Consider the following 18,753-nt stretch of genomic DNA (forward strand, 5'->3'; position numbering starts at 1 on the left):
GTCAAAAACCACACACAATAAATAAAGTTGGCTGAACAGCTGGCGTTGCTCTAGATTCAGTTTGTTGTTCCACTTCCACCTGTCACAGTCCATGTAGTTATTTTTACATGCCTATTTTTAATCGGTAATTATGTCCAGGTTAGGTTACATGTTTTCCATGAGAACAAAATCCTGATTTTTGTACATGTTATATTTGGGGAGAAATGTTTATCTCGACTTATCGCCATACCATAGTTTCAAATAGCCTTCTTTTTAAATGTCTGTGCGGATAAAGCAGAGGGTGGACAGTCGGGTGGATGAATTTGATAAGAAATGCTCAATTTATGATAATTGTCTCTCTTCACTTTGAGAGGCATTTGTCCCACTTGACTGGTGGTATACTTGACCAATGTCCTGAGTGGTCAATTATATCTTTGGAGGGCCATGGGAACCCTATACACCTCCTCTTGTAATCACTCATGTTGCTCATGTGACACATGTCTTTCTTCAGAGTTTCCCAATGCAGTTTCAATGTTCAAACATCCATTATAATATACTTGCAAAGGGACATCCATGTGACTGATGTGTGATATGTTTCGGTTGGTTTGACTTTAACATTACATTCAGTGTGAATGTCCCTCCTTCCAAATGACCAACAAGGCAGACTTCACTCCCATCATTTACCACATGTGCATTTGATTTTGTGTGGAATAATTAAGATTTAACTTATCATTGTTACAAGGGGCCTATCAATTATACACATGAAACAAGTGAAAAATCGCAGGATGTAGGGAGGAAGTGTGGGGGATGGTTAAAGGTTTACCATCAGCAGTTTCATTTCTTTATTTTGTGTGCTCACAATTTCCAGTGATAAGCATTGTGATAAGCAGAGATTTCTGATGCATTGTATTTCTTCAGACTCCAGACATTATTACACTGTACGGGCACTTTATTTGCAAATGAATCAACTTCTTGTATCCTCATATTGTTTTCATGTCATATTGCAGACAGAAGCCTTGTTTGCCTGCCTGTACTGATTTGAGTTCTACCTGCACTGGGAACAATGCAATCTTTGCACTGTGCAACTATAAATGTCAATATTCAAGAGTGCGGAGAAATGTTGCTTTTCCAAGTCATTGCAGTTGTTCTTAGAGTGTGCGAGGATGAGCCCTCGCCAATTCTCAAGCTGCACGTTTTGTAGTAATCAGTAGTATAATACTGATTGCTAGATTTACCTGAATGTTTCAAAATGTAACATATAATCGAACTGTAGTGGTCCATAAGCAATAAAAACTGCAACTCATCTTGTGTTAGTTAAAAAATATTCATTTGAAATCTGGTTGGCTTTATATTTCTTCGTAAAAGTTCCATTATTTATTTGTTGTAACCATTGTTCTTGGAAATAAATCTTATAGCAATGGAAAGCAACGTGCTATTTGATTCATACAGCCTTGTGGGATGATCAAGGTTTGAGTTTGTGGGTTGCATACATGGAAAAAAAGATTAATCTTTTCTTTCATCTCTCCATACTTTATGTGCATAATAATACTTCATATCTTTATGATTGATCATAGTGTGAATGTATTTCATCAGAATTGTAAATGTGGCTCATCAACACAGGATCCTATCCTGTGAATGTGTCACTGAAGCATTAATACATCTGAGGAATGAGACCAACATGCGTGGAGGAGAAGTCCTGGAGGAAGGAAAGTTGACGCTGTCTTCCCTGTGTTTGTGCTGTGTGATTCAGCAGAGTCTCTGTACTGAACTTCACTCTCATAGTAAATCTTATTCTGCACCACACAGTGCAGATGCTCAGACCACAATAAAAAAATGAGACAAAATGCAGCTAACATTTCAAGGAAAATGTTACAGCCTTGAAGTTTGCAAACTACCAGCACAGTGCGTTGCTGCAAGCATGAGTCATGATCGGCTGGGTGTATCTGTCATCCCAAACAGACTCCCTGTATTAACCATATCCCTGCCTCTCAGTTTGCACTGCTCTTTCTCACTTGATGCGGTTTTCCTACACTTGTTCATCTTGTGCCCGCTGCTCCTGTTGACAAACAAGTTGACCATGCCACATTTCATGTTTCATTTCAAGTTGCAGAGTATATTAAAGCTAAAAGACTCGCCAATTCGATGATAGGCTAATGATTTGTCTGCAGGATGTAGCGTTTATTGTTTCCACCCTCTGCACACATCACTCCTCTTATCTATATTTCATGGGCTTAGTAGCACCAACACTGCAGTATTATATAGATCAGCTGTGTGCATGTAAATATATTCAGTGAAGAAACTAATTCTCATTCGTAAAGTACATGAAATAAATACATTCCACTATCAATCCTGGGGCATAGAGTTTAAGAACCAGATTTTTTCAGTGCTGATATCAATCACGGCAGTTTGGGGAAAAGGAAGTGTCTGTTGTATGCAAACTATGTATTCAAACTTCATGAAGACCTTTAACTTCAAATTTAGTACTTGAGTGTTAAGGAGGACACCACAAACACTCACAGATAACCTAATATTTATTCAAGGCAGTGGTGCAGCTTTCCAAACACTGACCCCCCCCCCCCCCCCCCCCCCCCCCCCCCCCCCACACACACACACACACACACAAAACCATTGACTGTCTGCTTACTTCTTTCCGTCTCGTAGCTGTGACATTTTCATCTCAAGTTGGTATTCATGCAGAGCAGCACTCCATGTGTACTCAGATCAGCGTTGGGGACGATCATTTCCCAGGTGGATCCACAAAACATTGAACAAACATTTGAGCACAATCTAAAAATAGAAAGGAGACACTATCAAAAAATTAAAAAAAACAAAACCAAAAACCTAAAACCTAAAAAGCCTCCACTGTGTCATTCCTGAGAAGAACTATACTGACGATGCTGCATATTGTTAAATGTGCACAGCTTGTGTTATTTACAATTATCTATTTATATATAACTCATCATGAAAGTCCAATGGCTGTTAATCATGCACATAAATTAACTCAAGACCAAAAAGAACAGGCCCTCGGGATGTTTTTCTTCTTTTTTAAAATTTGCCACAGCTCTTTCCCTACACCTTCAGGATTACATATCATGTCTCAGCTCCACGTTGCTGAGTTGGCAAGAAGGGGCAGTGTCAAAACGGTCGAAGGGCCATCTCCTCGAGATATTGCCTATCAAATAGGCCCTGCTTTCAACTTCATGATCAACACACGGTGAGCTGCAGCATGGCAACATGCATGAGTGAACTCTGACATCTAGCGGTCAAAGTAGTACAACGCAGTTTACCCTGTCCATGGTCCTGAAGAACGAAGGCGTCTCTTAACTAGACCACATCACACCTACACACGTCATTGAAAATATACTTTGACCATCACAAACACACTTCATTCATGTAATAGCGGCAGGTTTTAAATGACAAGGAAAGAAATATGAAAAAAGAATCACTATTATGTGGAGAGCTGTTGAACGATATTTATGTTTCAGATCAGGCCATCCACTCGGACTGCCAGAGGAGTTTACATTTGTGGCCGTATTACAATGAGTGGCAGGACTTTAAATAAAATCTGGACTATCTGGCAGATTCAGGACCTAAATGGTGAGGAGCAGGTGGCCATCAGACTGAATGGGGTCACCAAGTCTTTGGAGGTCGTCTTCAGAGGCCTGGACACCGGGAGGCGCACTGTGGTTTTCAGGTTTTTGGGTTTTATTTTTCATAATCAGTGGCACAGAATGTTTCTGGAGATCAGAAGGAACTCTGTTGCACTTTTACTGGACTGTGTCATGGTCGATGCTGAGAATATTCCGCCCAACGAACAGTCAGTCTGGATGTCTTCACACTGATAGGGAAACCCCAAGACAATGGAATGGCGATTCCGACACGTCCAAGTTCAAGACGGAATACATCGCATCGTATGCAAAAGTAAAAGTACATTTACACCCAAAACACTCAGTCTGCAATAGTTAGGGGACTTGGGTAGTGTTGAAACGTATACAACAACGCCATTCTTCTTCTTCTTCTTCTTCTTCTTCTTCTTCTTCTTATTGTTATTATTATTATTATTATTATTATTATTATTATTATTATTATTATTATTATTATTATTATTATATTCCTATTCTTATTCTTGACATACCTAAAGTAATAATTTTGCTGAAGAATAGTAGAATAGAATCTGATGAATAGTTGTTGGTAGTGGTATTGTATTATTTAAACTCCGAAAACAAAAAACAGACAAACAAACAAAATTGTTCAATTTACTTTTGACATGGCAGCATCTTCATTACACGCAAACGACTTTCGTTTTATAAAATGTTCACGCATGGGGGGCTGACACATGGATGGAAAGCTGTGGTTATCTCTGGATTTTCTTTTCACTTTTTTGCGTTTTTCTCTGGAAACTCCGTCTATCTATGCTGTTTCATCATGCAGTATGCGGGATTTTTCTGCAAGTTATGGTGTTGAAAACGAGGCTAAATTATCCTGTATAGTTTTAGGACTGAGCAGATCACAACCAGGTTTAATAAACATTCTAAAAACGGTGCGCAGGTGCAGTGATCAATTACGCACAAATCGCGTCCTTCAATATTCATCTCATCCCACCATAACCTCGAAAATTATGGCTGCTTGTAGCTTCATGTGACTGCCAGTATTGACTCGTGTTGTAATTGTGAAAACACAACACGTTAATACATTGTTTCCTTTGTTTTCCGTGACCTCTCAACTGGGACATCGGTAAGAACCAAATCGATTAAAGAATCCAGACGTTGTCTCACAAACTACTACATAGTTGTTGATTTTTCTGTTGTCTTGAAATTACTAAAGTGTGTCAAATGTAAAAACCAAATCCGCTATGGCCGTCCGTTGTATTTTAAAAGCTTTTATACTTCAAGTTTTGTTTGAACAACATCTGAAGGCAGTGTTACAGTTAAACAACCCGCTGACCCTTCCTGTTGGTCTGAATCGGAGTGTGGCCCCTCCCTGGTGCCCCCCCCCCCCCCCCCCCCCCCCCCCCCCCCCCCCACACAGACCCTCCAATCCCTGCCTGCATCCATTCATTGTATGAATATGCATGAGCCTCTGATGGCTATGCGACCTGGGACGGTCTAGATAGCCGAGGTGATTTCCGTCGGGTTGTTTTGCTGGGGTCTGCTTCAGCCCACCAAATCCCAGAGAAAGGACTACAACCTTTACCTTTCCTGCTCACAGGGAGACCATGGCTGGGGCCCCAGGCTTTAAGGGGCCGTTTTTGGTGCTGCTTTTGCAGCTTGTGCTCATTTGCTCCTCTCAAGTAAGTCACATTATGGTTCTCTTATGGTCTTTGTTCTCTTTATTTGTGTTTGACAGAGGCGCAGGCGAGTTTTTCTCAGTGATCATAGCAAATAAGATCTTCATACTTTAAGCAGTGGAAAAGCAATTAGTTTTAATCAGCAGTCTGTCCTGTTAAAAAGTTTGCTCAACTTTTCTTTTCTTTTCTTTTTTTTTTTTTTGGCGAGTTTAATTATTTAACCCTCCCCAGTTACAGTCTTCTGTCAATTATATATAACTTTGAGAAGAAAAAGCTAATTGGCTGTATGCTTTTACAGGGACCCTGAGAAAGAGCTTAATCTGTTAAAGCCAAATAATAAGGAATTGCACCTGCTCCTATTTCTCTCTTGTTGTTGATGGTGCTGTATATAGTTATAAGAATGGGCAAAGTCACTATTATTATTTCCAGACATCCAATATATATTTATTTAACATTAATGTTCTTATCATTCCGCACAGAGGAGCACAGGATCTCCTGGCCCTCCTGGACCAGCAGGTGTCCCTGGAATTGATGGCATTGCTGTAAGAGCTTGTATCTCTGTAACTTTACCAACACAATAGGGCAGAGGCTTTGAAAATACTCACAGAATGTCTTTGTTTCAGGGAGACAGAGGAGACGAGGGTGAGGATGGTCCACAGGTACATTCATTTATTCAAAACATTACATGAAGCGTCGCTATCTTTTCTATTTTAAGACCTTTTTTTGTGAAAAGGGTTGTGTGCATCTTTGTTTTTAGGGGCCTGATGGAGATGCAGGTAAAGCCGGGTCTTCGGGATTACCTGGGATTCCTGGAAATGATGTGAGTCCTCTGCATCTGACACTTTATATGATAAGACTGTGCTGCATTGTTGGCTGTGATGTGGTCAAAAAGTATTTCTCAAACTTGCAAGGGGGTGGGGCCACAAAGAGCAAACCTCCCACATCACACAGCCACACTTATTGTCCTTTCACAGTGACCATTGATGTTTCAAAATGAGGGTTTTTGGGAGAGAAGTGTGCAAAAATGTGAGGAATTTATCAAACAGGATGAACAAATCCTAATTTCCTTTCAAACGAGGCTGTCTTAGGGCAGCGTTTAATTAAGTTTGACTCCTTTGAGAGTTTGAAGGTGTGTTAGGAAAACATCCAAACAAAATACCGGGTCAGATGACAGACTGAAAACATTTGTAGGTGAATATAATCCAGCTTTAAGTTTGAAGTACTTAGAGTCAGTTTACTTTAAGTAATGCAACGTGAGTTATTTCATATGTAATGATGCATTGTCTGCATTGACAACACACCATCTAAGACTCTCTGTAAACAATGACGCTTTGTGGATTGTCCACGCTCGGTGTTTCCAATGCTCAAAACAGTGTGCAGTGACTTGTTTCAGCATACTTCTTTGAGATGAGCTTGAGGAATTCTGCTCTTTGCTTGGTTTTGCAGTCGGAGACTTTTGCCCTCTCCCCGGCTGCTGACATTTTCTGTGTGCCTGTTAAGATGAACACGCACTTGTTGTTATGACGACATGTTCAGAAAAAAAAAAAAAGACTTGGAATCTCAATGTGACTGATGGAAGTGAAGCAGTAGTGTAGCACACACTCAAGAGGAGTAAGCGTTCAGTCAAGTTAATCCCTTTTGTGAGTCTAAAGAAATCCTCTCATACGTGTAGGATTGTGTTTTGATGAGTGACATGTGGAAATACAATTATGGATTTAGAAATAAGAACAGCGGTAGGGACACAGATGTCTGCTGACTTATGAATTTATAAATTATACCTGTTTCTTGTTCCTTAAAATAAAGTGAATCGAGAGTTGTTGTGATGTATTATTTAGCTGGATGGCTCTTCTCTGCAGGGTTTGACTGGCCCCATTGGAGATCCTGGGCCTGACGGTCCCCTCGGACAGAAAGTGAGTGACTAATGAGCGTTTGCTTTCCTGCTTCAGAGAGTTGCCAGTGCAAGTGTTGCCAAGCTGCTGTCCAGTCTTTTGGCATGGCAGCAAGAGCCGCAGTGCATAAACCAATTCTTCATGACAAATGAGACTTAATCCTGCAAGTCTTCTCTGTAATCTCCGTGGGGCATGAAGCCCCAACATCAGTCCTCATTAGGCTAAACATTGCTGGGTCAAGTGTGCCCAGCTCAGTCATGTGATGAGCTAGAGGAATGTTAATGTGGACCTTCTGCAGACTCACAGCTCAATTCTACCTGAATGTGTCTGTTTACTTCCATCTTGTAGGGTGAACCTGGAAAAGTTGGAGCTCGTGGATCTGCTGTGAGTAGCATTTTCAATCCTGCCAGTCCACTGATCAGAAACCAATCACCATGTGGAACTCCGAACACCATAAAACAGTTTTAATCATACCGGATTATATACAGTATATATATATATCACATTGGGCTGTACTGTTCATGTCTCTTCAGGGTGTTGGCCCAGACGGACCCCCTGTAAGTAATCTCCATTTCCAAAACATATTAAAAAAATAACTGTACTGTATTTGTTGGTCTTAACCCAAACATTTGTGATTGATATTGTTTACCTGAAATATGAACAGGGACCACCTGGGCCTGGAGGACTTCTGGGAGAAGTGGGAAAAGGTGGCCCTCCAGTGAGTACAGACAGAAAGAATTACTTTTTAGCATGATAGGTAGCAAAGTATGGCAAATTCATGACTACATCAAAAGCAGGGTTAGGGTCTCTTCAGGTGTTGAAGACAGCTAACGTGATGGATAGATGATAAAGGAGTCTCTTTAATTAATCATGGGCATCATTGCAGTTTGTTTACACATGATTAAACGTGTCCTCAATAATGAGAAATACCTAATATGATTCATTAAATGAAGATATGTTGATATGTAAACCACTGTAAGCTGCAGTGTAACTAAATTGAAAGAGTTCAGATCAATACTCAATACCTCTAAGAAATTGGTCCAAAAAAGAACATTTGTCCTCCAATTTTCTATGAAACTACAAATTTCATAAATTGAGCTTTTCCCATTACACACGAACACACACATACAAAGTGCACTTCGTACTATTAAAGTAGTAATAAAAACTACTTGATCTTAATAAAAACTATATTTTGTTTGCTGTTTTTGGATAAATAACAATAATTAAGCAAAGTCTTAAAAGTCTTCCAAATATTACATCCAGATTACATTAAAATAGCTTAATTACAAATGACAAGATTTGTTTTTATTTGTCATCAGTGCATTCAGTTCCCCTGTGTAGTAAGTGACACGTTGATGTCTTTTTCTTTTCAGGGGGCGATGGGAGTTCGAGGGCCGCAGGGACCTCGCGGACCAACAGGTCCCAGGGTAGGAGCCAAAAGCTTTGCTTGAGATTTGGCAGAATTTGCAACTTATTTAATCTGATTTCAGCAAAACAGACTTCCAAAAAACTTGAGTTTGGCTTTCATTGGAGATGCCACAGTATCCTGCTGTTCTTATAGTCTTCTCGAATTTCTTTCCTTTGACCTATTAGTAGTACGTTGTCAACTTGTCCTGTCACTTCCAGGGTGCAGCTGGGATGCTTGGCAGTGCTGACCTGGTAAACAATTGTTTTCCGAATCCCATCTATCATTTGATTGCGTGTTTTTCCTTCCCACATAGGATTTCATATACACTTTACAACTCTCATTTATCTTGACATTGTTTTGCAGTGTCCAAACTCTTGTCCACCTGGGACCCCCGGTCATCCCGGCCTTCCCGGCATGAAGGTGATCAGAGGACAGTACTGAGTTGTGCTAACATCACAGAGTCCCGCCAGTGCATTTTAATTGACACTACTTGTATTCTTAAATCCTTTCCAGGGCCACAAAGGTGTAAAGGGTGAAGCAGGAGAACCTGGGAAACAAGGGCACAAGGTAAATTATGTAACATGTAGGGGGAATTCTCAAAGCTACTGTGGGCTTTTTAATACCAAAGATGCATAAATAATTACTTAGAAACATGTAATCCTTCCCACAACATGTCACACATGTGTTTCACGAGAGGAGCATGCATGACTTAAACTGAAAAAGACATTTCCCGCACCTTTGAGACAAGTATTATTCATGCCGCTCTATTTCAAGAGGAAATGATACAAACCTGTGTGTAATTCCTCTGACTCCTTGTGATGCGCAGAGGATGATTTATTTGAAATGATGTTGAAGCACAACTAGCCTCTCCCTGTAATGTGTCTATGCACTATATAAATGGAAATGAGTCTGAGCCCATCTCCCTTTATCATCCCGCGCCAGGATATGATTTAGTGTCAGTCTGCGCTGCGTCCTCAAGAATCATTTTCTCCTTCACAGAGAGTTTCGTTTGAGGGACCTTTCGCATGCCTTTCATTCACAAATTCACCAACATGAAGATGTTTATAGTCAACGGAAGAATAACCTGATGTTATGTTGGGGTTTTAGTGATTTTTTTATTTTTTTTTTAAGTCTGATGTGATCAAAAAGATATGTGAAAATATCAAGTGTGTGTAATGTTTGTGTAGGTGACACCCTACTGACACATGGTGGTGGAACAGCTTCAGTTTTCGCATTACATGGAAAAAATATGCAGCTTTTTACTTCGCGACACAAAAAGATGGGGAAGATTTTTTCTTTTTTGTAACATCAAACCACAAGGAATAGAGAAATTCTTCTTTTTGAACAACAAAAAAAACGGAAGAGTTCTTGAAGTTCAATCAAACCTTGGATAATGAAGCTGTATTAAAACAATGTTCATTTCCTTCTTCCTCTTAACATCCAAACGGGTGCCGACCTGTTTCATTCCTTTCATTTCATTTCTGTGATATTTGAATCACATTTTGAACATTGTTTATTCATCTCTATAGTTCTCATTTACATATTTATACTCTAAGCAGAAATGGCCTTTTTATTTATTTAATTTAATTTATTTTACAAAATGTGAGTAGCTAAAGATTTCAAAGACTATTTTCATGGATTGATGATGAAGCTTTCTTGGCTCTAACACAGGCAAAGCCTGCATCATTGCAGCTTGCAGAGCTGGAAAACACTTATTTGGCACTAAATATTTGTCAGCCTGACTTCCCTTTCAATCCATAAACAGCGGCTGTTAAATACACCCACTTAATTTTTTTTTTAATCAAATCTCAGAAGTTAGGAGTCTCATTCCTTTTTTTTTTTTTTTTGTTCCAGAAAATGGGGATGTGGATAACTATGTCCTGTGTTTTAGTTGATTAATTCAGGCTGTTTTGTGTTCATGCCAGAGATAAAGTACAAACAAATCGTCATACTGTCCTTAAATAGAGTGTTCCGGTATATGAGAAATCTCTCTTTTTTTTCTAACTTACTTTGTCCTTACACTTCAACACCAATATCTAAACAATGTAACTTAACAGAAAGAAATAGATTCATGAGATTAGTTTCACTCTTACATGATGGCTGATTCGAGTCTAAATGGTTGAGACAGTATCACAAATAGGCAACCTTCATTTGGATGTTTGAATTTCACACAGGGCATCCATCCATTGACTGTTCTGCTCCAGCAAGGCATTGGAGTCCCCTAGTCCCTAGTCCATCATAGGGCAGCTAGTTTTACCTGGCATTTCATCTCTGCATCTGTATTTTTGTTCAAATTATGAAAATATGTGTTTTTGGTACCTCTGCCTAATGGTCTTCCTCCACTCAGGGTGAGGAGGGAGACCAAGGAATTCTAGGGGACGTTGGAGCCCAGGGACCAACGGTGAGGAGCAGTTCTTGCTATCTTTGAATTCTTCTCCAGTTTCCCACTGATTGTGTTTTTATTTATTGAATCGTTGTATTGTTTCAGGGCCCACAGGGACTTCGTGGAGCCACAGGCATGATGGGATCCAAGGGAGAGATGGTTTGTTTGGGATTCATTTTACATACATAACCTTCTTGCTGAACTCAGTCTCTGTGAAAAGTTTGTCATTTTAAGTGATTATGCTCGTCATAAATACATCTCATCCTTGGTAGGGAGCTCGAGGCCTTGATGGAGATCCAGGTCCGCAGGGTGTCGCAGGGGCTTTGGTAAGTAGCAGTTATGCAGCAAACATGCGTCAATGGCAACATGTTGTTTAAGATTTGATGTGTTTGTCGTTCAGGGGGATCAAGGTCAGAGAGGCGTGATGGGTGAACTTGGGCCGAAAGGTGAAGGGGTGAGTAGATGCACCCATGTTCCAGGACCTAAGCAGTTTCAGGTCTAAAACATTAAGTATAACTTTTAGAATATTAGGAATTGACTTGTGATTGTGTATCTGTGCTGTTCAGGGTGTTCAAGGGTCAAGAGGAATCACAGGCCTTCCAGGTCCAAAAGGAGAGGCTGTGAGTGTCGATGATAATAAATGATCACATGACCGCAGAAGTATTGTTTTCAAAATACTTATTTAACTTTCTTGGTTGTATTGCCAGGGCTTGCCAGGTGTGGATGGTCGTGAAGGAATTCCCGGTATGCCAGGATCAAAGGTGAAGCTTTGACTGTCTACCTTCAGACTAGTATTTTACATTACAATATGGAAATGTTATAAAAAGTTAAAAAACAAACAACCCCCCCCCCAACCCTTTTCTGTTTTCCTGTGAGCCACAGAACTTAATTTGATTCTTCCACTGCCTGTCTCCCCTGCAGGGAGGCGTTGGGAACTCAGGCGTTCCCGGAGAGGTTGGACTTCAGGGGCTTCCTGTGAGTACGACCTCTGACCCTCAGCCATCACAACTGACAGTGATTGGATTGCACCTGAGTGCAGCTTAAAGCTCCACGGGTCACACACCATCCCCTATAACACTCACCCTGTTCTGCTGTAACAAACAGTGATGTTGTAATTTAGTTTTTTAATCATTTAAAAAAAATTGCTATATTTGGTTCAGGACTACTAATTTCATTCTATAAATACAGATAATTGTATATCATTAAGTAAATATCACAAATAATATCTATAACAATTCAGTTATTTTAGACTTTTTACACACAAAGTCAAACGTTTCATGCTTTTAAGTTTCATTTAATACAGTTTCACTATATACATATTCTGAATCAGAGGCCACAGCTGAAATAAAAACATATTTTGGACTTTTGAGTTCATATTTTCAGCAACATGTTTTTTGATGCACCTGTAGAGCTGAGAAATACTGATTACTGAAAGAAAGAGAAATGATTTGTGGGAGCAGTATTTGCTGCTGGTCCTCTAATTTGTGATTTTTCTCATGAGAGGCACTAATTTGGGTCAAAAGGTCAGATAATTGTATTTTTTATTTTTTTACTAAGCCTGTCTTAATCCTGCAATCCATTGAGTGAGGTGTATTTCATTCTGGAAAGAACACTTGTTGCATGTGTTGTACTTCATTCAGAGAAAAAGAGCATCATATTTCGTTGAAGGTCTTCAAGGTGTGTTCTCTGTGTATTTAGGGTTTGCCAGGTGCACCTGGACCAAAAGGCTTGGGCGGCCCTAAGGTTTGTTTGTCAGCTGTTGAACATTTCCCCCTTTTTCTGGAGTTATTACTTTCCATATTCTTTGAGAAGAAATCTGATATAATTTTGGTTGTTTTCTCTCAGGGAGATGTTGGACAGGCAGGCTTCGCTGGAACAATAGGATCTGCTGGGAAACTCGTATGTATGAACAGAGCGCGTTGAACTGTCGGGTTCTTTTTGTCCTCTCTGATGTATCACCGTGTCATTTCCCTGTAACACCACAGGGCGAGCGTGGAGAACAGGGAGAGTTGGGGGCTATTGGACCCATTGGTGAACCTGTGAGTATTTCGAATATCTCTTTTCTCTTTATGTGTAATATTTCAATCAATTAGCATGTCATCACTTTCTTATTATTTTCTCCTCTGCCTCACAGGGAGACGTAGGCGAGAAAGGTCCTTCAGGTCCAGCTGGCAAACCAGGAGCCCGGGTAAGTAATGAAAACATAGGAGGATGAGAGAATTAAACTCCAAAAACATAATTTATCTTGAAAATATATCTTTGTACGCCGGCAGAATCTGACACACATCCAAGAAACCTGTCTTATTAAGCAAAACATCGAATAAGGAGGTAAAACTTAATTATATGCAGGATTTTTGATAAATTGAATGAAAGAAACTAAAAGGCAATGAGGTCTGAGGTCCTGCCTGTTGTTTGACTGGAATGTCTCAGAGAATAGACTTGGGGTAGATCTCACATGAGGTCTATTTTCACAGTAAGGGGAGACCAAGCAGCGGAGTGAAAGAGCTCTCTGTTCTCCTGGCATTCCTCAGACAGCCGGTCAGCGATCAAAGGCTGAATGGCACCCACAAACATGCCTGAGAGAAGAAGCAACAATGCAAGTTTTCACAAAGTTCGATTACTGACACAGTGTGCAAATACATACTAATACGTGAGAGTTATTTACCGTTAGTTACTTACGCAATAATAGTGCTGTTGATAGGTATTGAGTTTTTGAATTAAAAAACTTGACATGTTGTACCTGTTTATATGTTCCTACACATCACATACTTATTTGTTACAGGGACCCAAAGGTGATCCGGGTCTTCCTGGCCTGCCAGGTCCTCCTGGCCTGCCTGGTGTCAAAGGAGAGCGGGTAGGAAATTTGCCTTTTTATTACAAATTTTCAGATTTGACTATTTAAAAAAAAATTAAAAAACGTGAAAATGAGAATTAAACTAAGCAACAAATAGCCCTGTAGCATCCTCTAATGAAGATATGAATATTTTGTACTGTTGAACAAAGATCATACAATACGTGGCTTTGTTCCTCACAGGGAGACCGTGGTGAAACAGGACCCAAAGGAGAGCAAGTATGAAAGATCCCGATACTAAACAGCAATCCTCTTCCCATAGATATAATGATCCAATTGAATAACAAGTGGGTTTCTTTGCATAAATTATTTACAGACTGTGTTTTCATAGGGAGTACAAGGTGATGAGGGAGATTCTGGAGACAAAGGAGACGTTGTAAGTGCTTACGCTGTACAACTAAGCATTATCTTTAGTCATATCCGTCTTATCAGAGTTAATCAACTCATCTGTAATTCATCTGGTATTATAGGGCGAGCCAGGAGATCCTGGAGCTAAAGGGGAGGTGAGTTCAAGCATGTTATTTTTTCCAGATTGTGCCTATTTCCAAGTGCTGTGCCTTTTGTAATATTAATCTCGTCTTCTACTTCTACTCGCTTTCTGTTTAGGGTGGTAACCCTGGCGAGCCGGGCAATAGAGGTCCCGAGGGAAGTCGAGGCCAGCCTGGAGTGGAGGGGCCACCGGGGTCACCTGGACCGCGAGGCATGCAGGGAAACAGGGGCCCACCTGGAGTCAGAGGCACACAGGGTCCTGCGGTGAGTCCAAGAGGAAGCAGCTTAGAGTGAAAGTTCAGAGAAAAGGGTGGAAACACAGAAAAAAATGTTTTTACTCGGTAGTTTCAGTTCATTAGTGAAAACGTCAGGAACTTATACTGATAGAAGGTCTTTCCTAAACTACACAACATATAAAGATGTTCAAGTGGGAGCAATTACTCACTCTTGAACGGATGCTACATTCTTTCTCTTTGATATTGTTTTTATCTCTATTTCTGTGCAAAATTAATCAACTATGAGTATGTCTGAGTAAGTAGTAGAGGCTCCAGCAAACTGCAAGAGTACCATGCTTTGGAAGAATTTATTTTTTAGGAGGATTTTAAAAGGAAAATGTATAGGATTGAAAACAATTTTTTAGGAAATTATAACATTGTTCATTTGTATGTAACCATCAGATCCTCTACAAAGGCCTGTTTTTTTTATTTTTTTTATTAATTTTGTGGCCACTATAGATTCTCACTGGGGAACTTGAAAAAGGGTTTTTGTAGGCTGCAATCTGCATCCTCACCAATAGATGATACTGAATCCTGCACACTAATGATTTCAAGCTTCTGCACTCATTCAGTGTTTCGATATCAAAGTCCTCGTTTTTCTGAGCCCACATGCACTTTGACATCACTGTAGATGGAAGCGCTGTTTTCATATCAAAACAGATCGAATCCCTTGAATACCCAAAACCGAAGCCTTTTAACCTCGTTTCATTTCAGCTGGACACATGGTCCACTTTGCGTTTATTATACAAATCCAAGCCATTTGCAATTTTCTATGCCACTAAGGAACCAACTAGTCATTCAGTCAAAGCGAAACAATAAAGCAGGAGGAGAGCACTTTTAAATTAATAACAGTACTGTAGAGCCTTTATATAAATGTTTCATATGCTTTTGTGAAGTCTTTAAGTCATCTTTTTCCTCCCAGGGTAAAGAGCCGAGTGATCAGCACATCAAACAAGTTTGCATGCGAGTCATGCAAGGTAAGAAAAGACAGGTCTTTGACCCCATTTATCACTCCCTCGTGTCTCATTTCATAACTTTAATATTTCCCAGAATGCCTCATTACACAGCCACACATAGAGCCGCCCCTCTAGTGTTCGACTGATCTGGCTGGAAGCGGCACACTCTGAAGTTGAAGAAGGGAAGGTCTCATAACCAAAACATGAAATAAGCTTCAGCCTTTGTTTATGTGATGGATGAAAGATTCCTTCCCCCAGCTTTAGAAATCTTTCACTGAAGTCACAACCTCTGTTCTCTTTATTCTTTTGCTCTTACGTCTTCTCAACTCATCTCCTACACTCATGACTTTTTTATACCCGATGTGCTGAAAAATTAATTTCACCTCCAGCAGACCTGCACTCCTCTGCTCCAAGCAAAGAGTCTGCCTGGAAAAAGGAAAACTTCGGGGAGAAAAAAAAAAGGAAAAAAAAAAGCAGTCGAGCAGCTGCTGCATGAATTTTCATCAGCCGCCAGGAAACTGGAATCTTAAGTGCAGGACACCATGCAGCAAGCAGCCATAGGAGATTAATATTTGATCTGATTTGCCTTAGACATAAAGATTATCTTGCTGATTGCTTGAAAAAAAAGATTATTATCTCTTTTTTGCTCAATTCTATGAGATTCTACAAAAAACGATTAAAAAAAGAAAAAAAAGAAAAAAAAAGAAAAAAAACCCAAACGGAGCTGCTCGAGGGATACCGTGACCACATTTTTACCTCACTCAAGTTCACTCTGAGTACGATCGCCGTCGGACCGTCCTGTCCAAGAGAATTGCTTTGAGTATTCAGTGATGAGCCTGCTCATACTGAAGCATCAATTATTTCAAAAATCCCAGGGTGGCCGTCTGCTATTGGTTCGAAAACTGTCAGCCAGTTGCCAGTTTCACATCTAATTGTTCATCTTCTTCCCGTTGCGCTTTAACAGAACAGCTGGCTCAGTTAGCTGCGAGTTTGAGGAGGCCAGAATCAGGCATCGCCGGTTTACCTGGAAAACCTGGACCTCCAGGACCCTCGGGATCTCCAGGAGATAATGGCTTCCCTGGGCAGGCAGGTATAAGAGGTCTTCCAGGACTCAAAGGGCCTCCAGGGCAGATGGGAATAAAAGGACCCAAAGGTAATAAGAACACCTTCAGTGCTCACTGGTTATGGTGACGTAAGAGAATGAAATTCAAATGCCTTCATCACACAATGCATGTGACAGGTGACATGGGAGACAGAGGATCCAGAGGTCCCACAGCACGAGGACCAAAAGGTCAGCCTGGAGCTCCTGGACTTCCTGGTGAGTTCATGTTTGTATGAATTGATTCATTTTAAATAATTAGCTCAGATTCATTCAAACTGACATTCATGAAAGAAATCTGATCTTAATTACACTGTAACTGAGGACGACAATTAGAAAGTCTCAAAATAGCTTGTGGACGTTGCCTCTGGTGGTTGCTTGTGCTGAGGGTGTTGACGACTGAGTCTGTAATCAAGTGTTAAGACTATTTGTGCTTACACTGGATTCACTGGATCAACATTCAGGGAATTTTACCTGATGCTTCATAAACCACTCAAGAGTAAATCCCGTTTTACATTAAAAAAAAAAAAAACTGTGGGAAATGCTATCCTGAAAGTTTGTCTGCAAATTTAAACCTGTACTATAAATCCAGTGACTAACATGATTATCTTTGCCTTCACAGGGGAGCCAGGTAAACCTGGTTATGGTCAGAATGGTCGGGATGGGCAGAGGGGACCCCCTGGAGTGCCTGGACAGCCCGGCGTGCCTGGGCCTCCTGGTGCATCTGGTCCTAATGGTTACTGTGACCCGTCAGCCTGCAACCTCCAGGCAGGAGCTGCCCACCAGTCTCTGGATGTGAAGGGACCTGCAGGGAACTAAGAGACACTCTGGCAGAGACAGAAAGACAGTTGGATTATCTCCCCTGAGCACACAACATTTTTCACACTGTCTTCCCAGGGGCTGTGGCTGGCAACGTGCCTTTGATACATTAACCCTTTTTCTCCAGTGAGCATGTTTCTTTTTTTTTTGTGCCAAACACATCTCCATCAGAAGGAGCCAGTCGCTTTGAGTTGTGAAAACACACAAAAACATTGTTTTTCCAGTGCTGCAAAAATAGAGATGGTTTCAGTGTCTTTTATCTATATGAGAGATGTTTGATATTTTCTGGACTGTGCTCATGTTTCTGAGATGATAAGAAATGACCAGCAATGTTTGTTTGTCCCACTCTCCTTGTACATCATCCTGAATCTGCTTATTGTGCTAAATAATCACCAGGATCCCAGTCAGTTCCAGCCTCAAGCCTCATGTCTCGATAAACCTGCTGAAATCCCTCTGTAAAACACCACCGCTTTTCAGCCTTGCAGTTCCAAATAAAAAGGAGAGAGGATGAAACTGTCATCAAGTCACATTGACGCCAGTGTATGTTGTAAATCTGTAAAAATGTTTGAAATGTGGTTAATTATATTTCCTACTAAAACCATCTGATGTGAGATTTTGCCTCCTTGTACAGAATGACAACAGATTACTGCCGCGCACATATGGAAATATATATATTTAGGGTTGAGGGATAACCCTCGGTCATGGAACAAATAAATGAAACTGTCACATGCAGTGTTTATTTATTCTGAATACTGGCAATCTTTTGTTTGGATATTAGATATATTTCATGAAAGGTAAATGGAAGATACATGCCCCCAACTGTTTGTCCCAGGAACAAAAAATAAAGATATGAACACTTTACATAACAGAGTCACAATATGGTAACTGTTACGCACTTTTTACCCCCATCACTTGATCTTTTCCAGCACTGTATTCACAGTTGGAGGTGTTCAAATTGTATTTTCTTCTCTTCCCTATTGATGATTTGAAATAGCAAAGCAGGAGAACAGCCACTAAAAGTCTCAACAAAGATACCCTAGTTATTTAAAATGATAATTCTCAACTGGTTTGTTGGTACATGTCTTTGATTTGTTATTAACTTTACTGCATTACAAAGGCTTTTTAAATGCTACAAGTCTCAACTGTCTTTGAAAACCAAGCACCTTTGATAGTGTGAGGATTTTAATTAATGAAGCTTTTTAGAAGAGATATTTGTTGAGTTAACACAGTCAAAGAGTGAAAAAGACATGATTTAGATGGTGATTTCTCCGTAAAGAACTGGAACCCAGGGGGATAGTTGTATTAATAGCGCTGCCGT

At 40.3% G+C, this 18,753-nt stretch overlaps 1 protein-coding gene across 1 annotated transcript; it reads left to right on the forward strand.

The window, feature by feature from the left end:
- The first annotated feature begins 5,035 nt into the window (after positions 1–5,035).
- On the forward strand, positions 5,036–18,566 carry col9a1b (collagen, type IX, alpha 1b). The gene is made up of 32 exons (XM_080481198.1): positions 5,036–5,269; positions 5,746–5,808; positions 5,890–5,925; positions 6,024–6,086; positions 7,123–7,176; positions 7,504–7,539; positions 7,689–7,712; positions 7,820–7,873; positions 8,529–8,582; positions 8,782–8,814; positions 8,927–8,983; positions 9,077–9,130; positions 10,911–10,964; positions 11,052–11,105; positions 11,219–11,272; positions 11,347–11,400; positions 11,513–11,566; positions 11,654–11,707; positions 11,868–11,921; positions 12,645–12,689; positions 12,792–12,845; positions 12,932–12,985; positions 13,081–13,134; positions 13,729–13,800; positions 13,981–14,016; positions 14,129–14,173; positions 14,268–14,300; positions 14,404–14,550; positions 15,484–15,538; positions 16,482–16,670; positions 16,758–16,835; positions 17,239–18,566. The coding sequence occupies exons 1-32, from the start codon at positions 5,195–5,197 to the stop codon at positions 17,433–17,435; spliced, it is 2,040 nt and encodes a 679-aa protein (XP_080337324.1). The 5' UTR covers positions 5,036–5,194; the 3' UTR covers positions 17,436–18,566.
- Positions 18,567–18,753: the final 187 nt, after the last annotated feature.

The sequence above is a fragment of the Lipophrys pholis genome, assembly GCF_963383615.2.
Source record: "Lipophrys pholis genome assembly, chromosome: 15".
Classification (NCBI taxonomy): Eukaryota; Metazoa; Chordata; class Actinopteri; order Blenniiformes; family Blenniidae; genus Lipophrys; species Lipophrys pholis.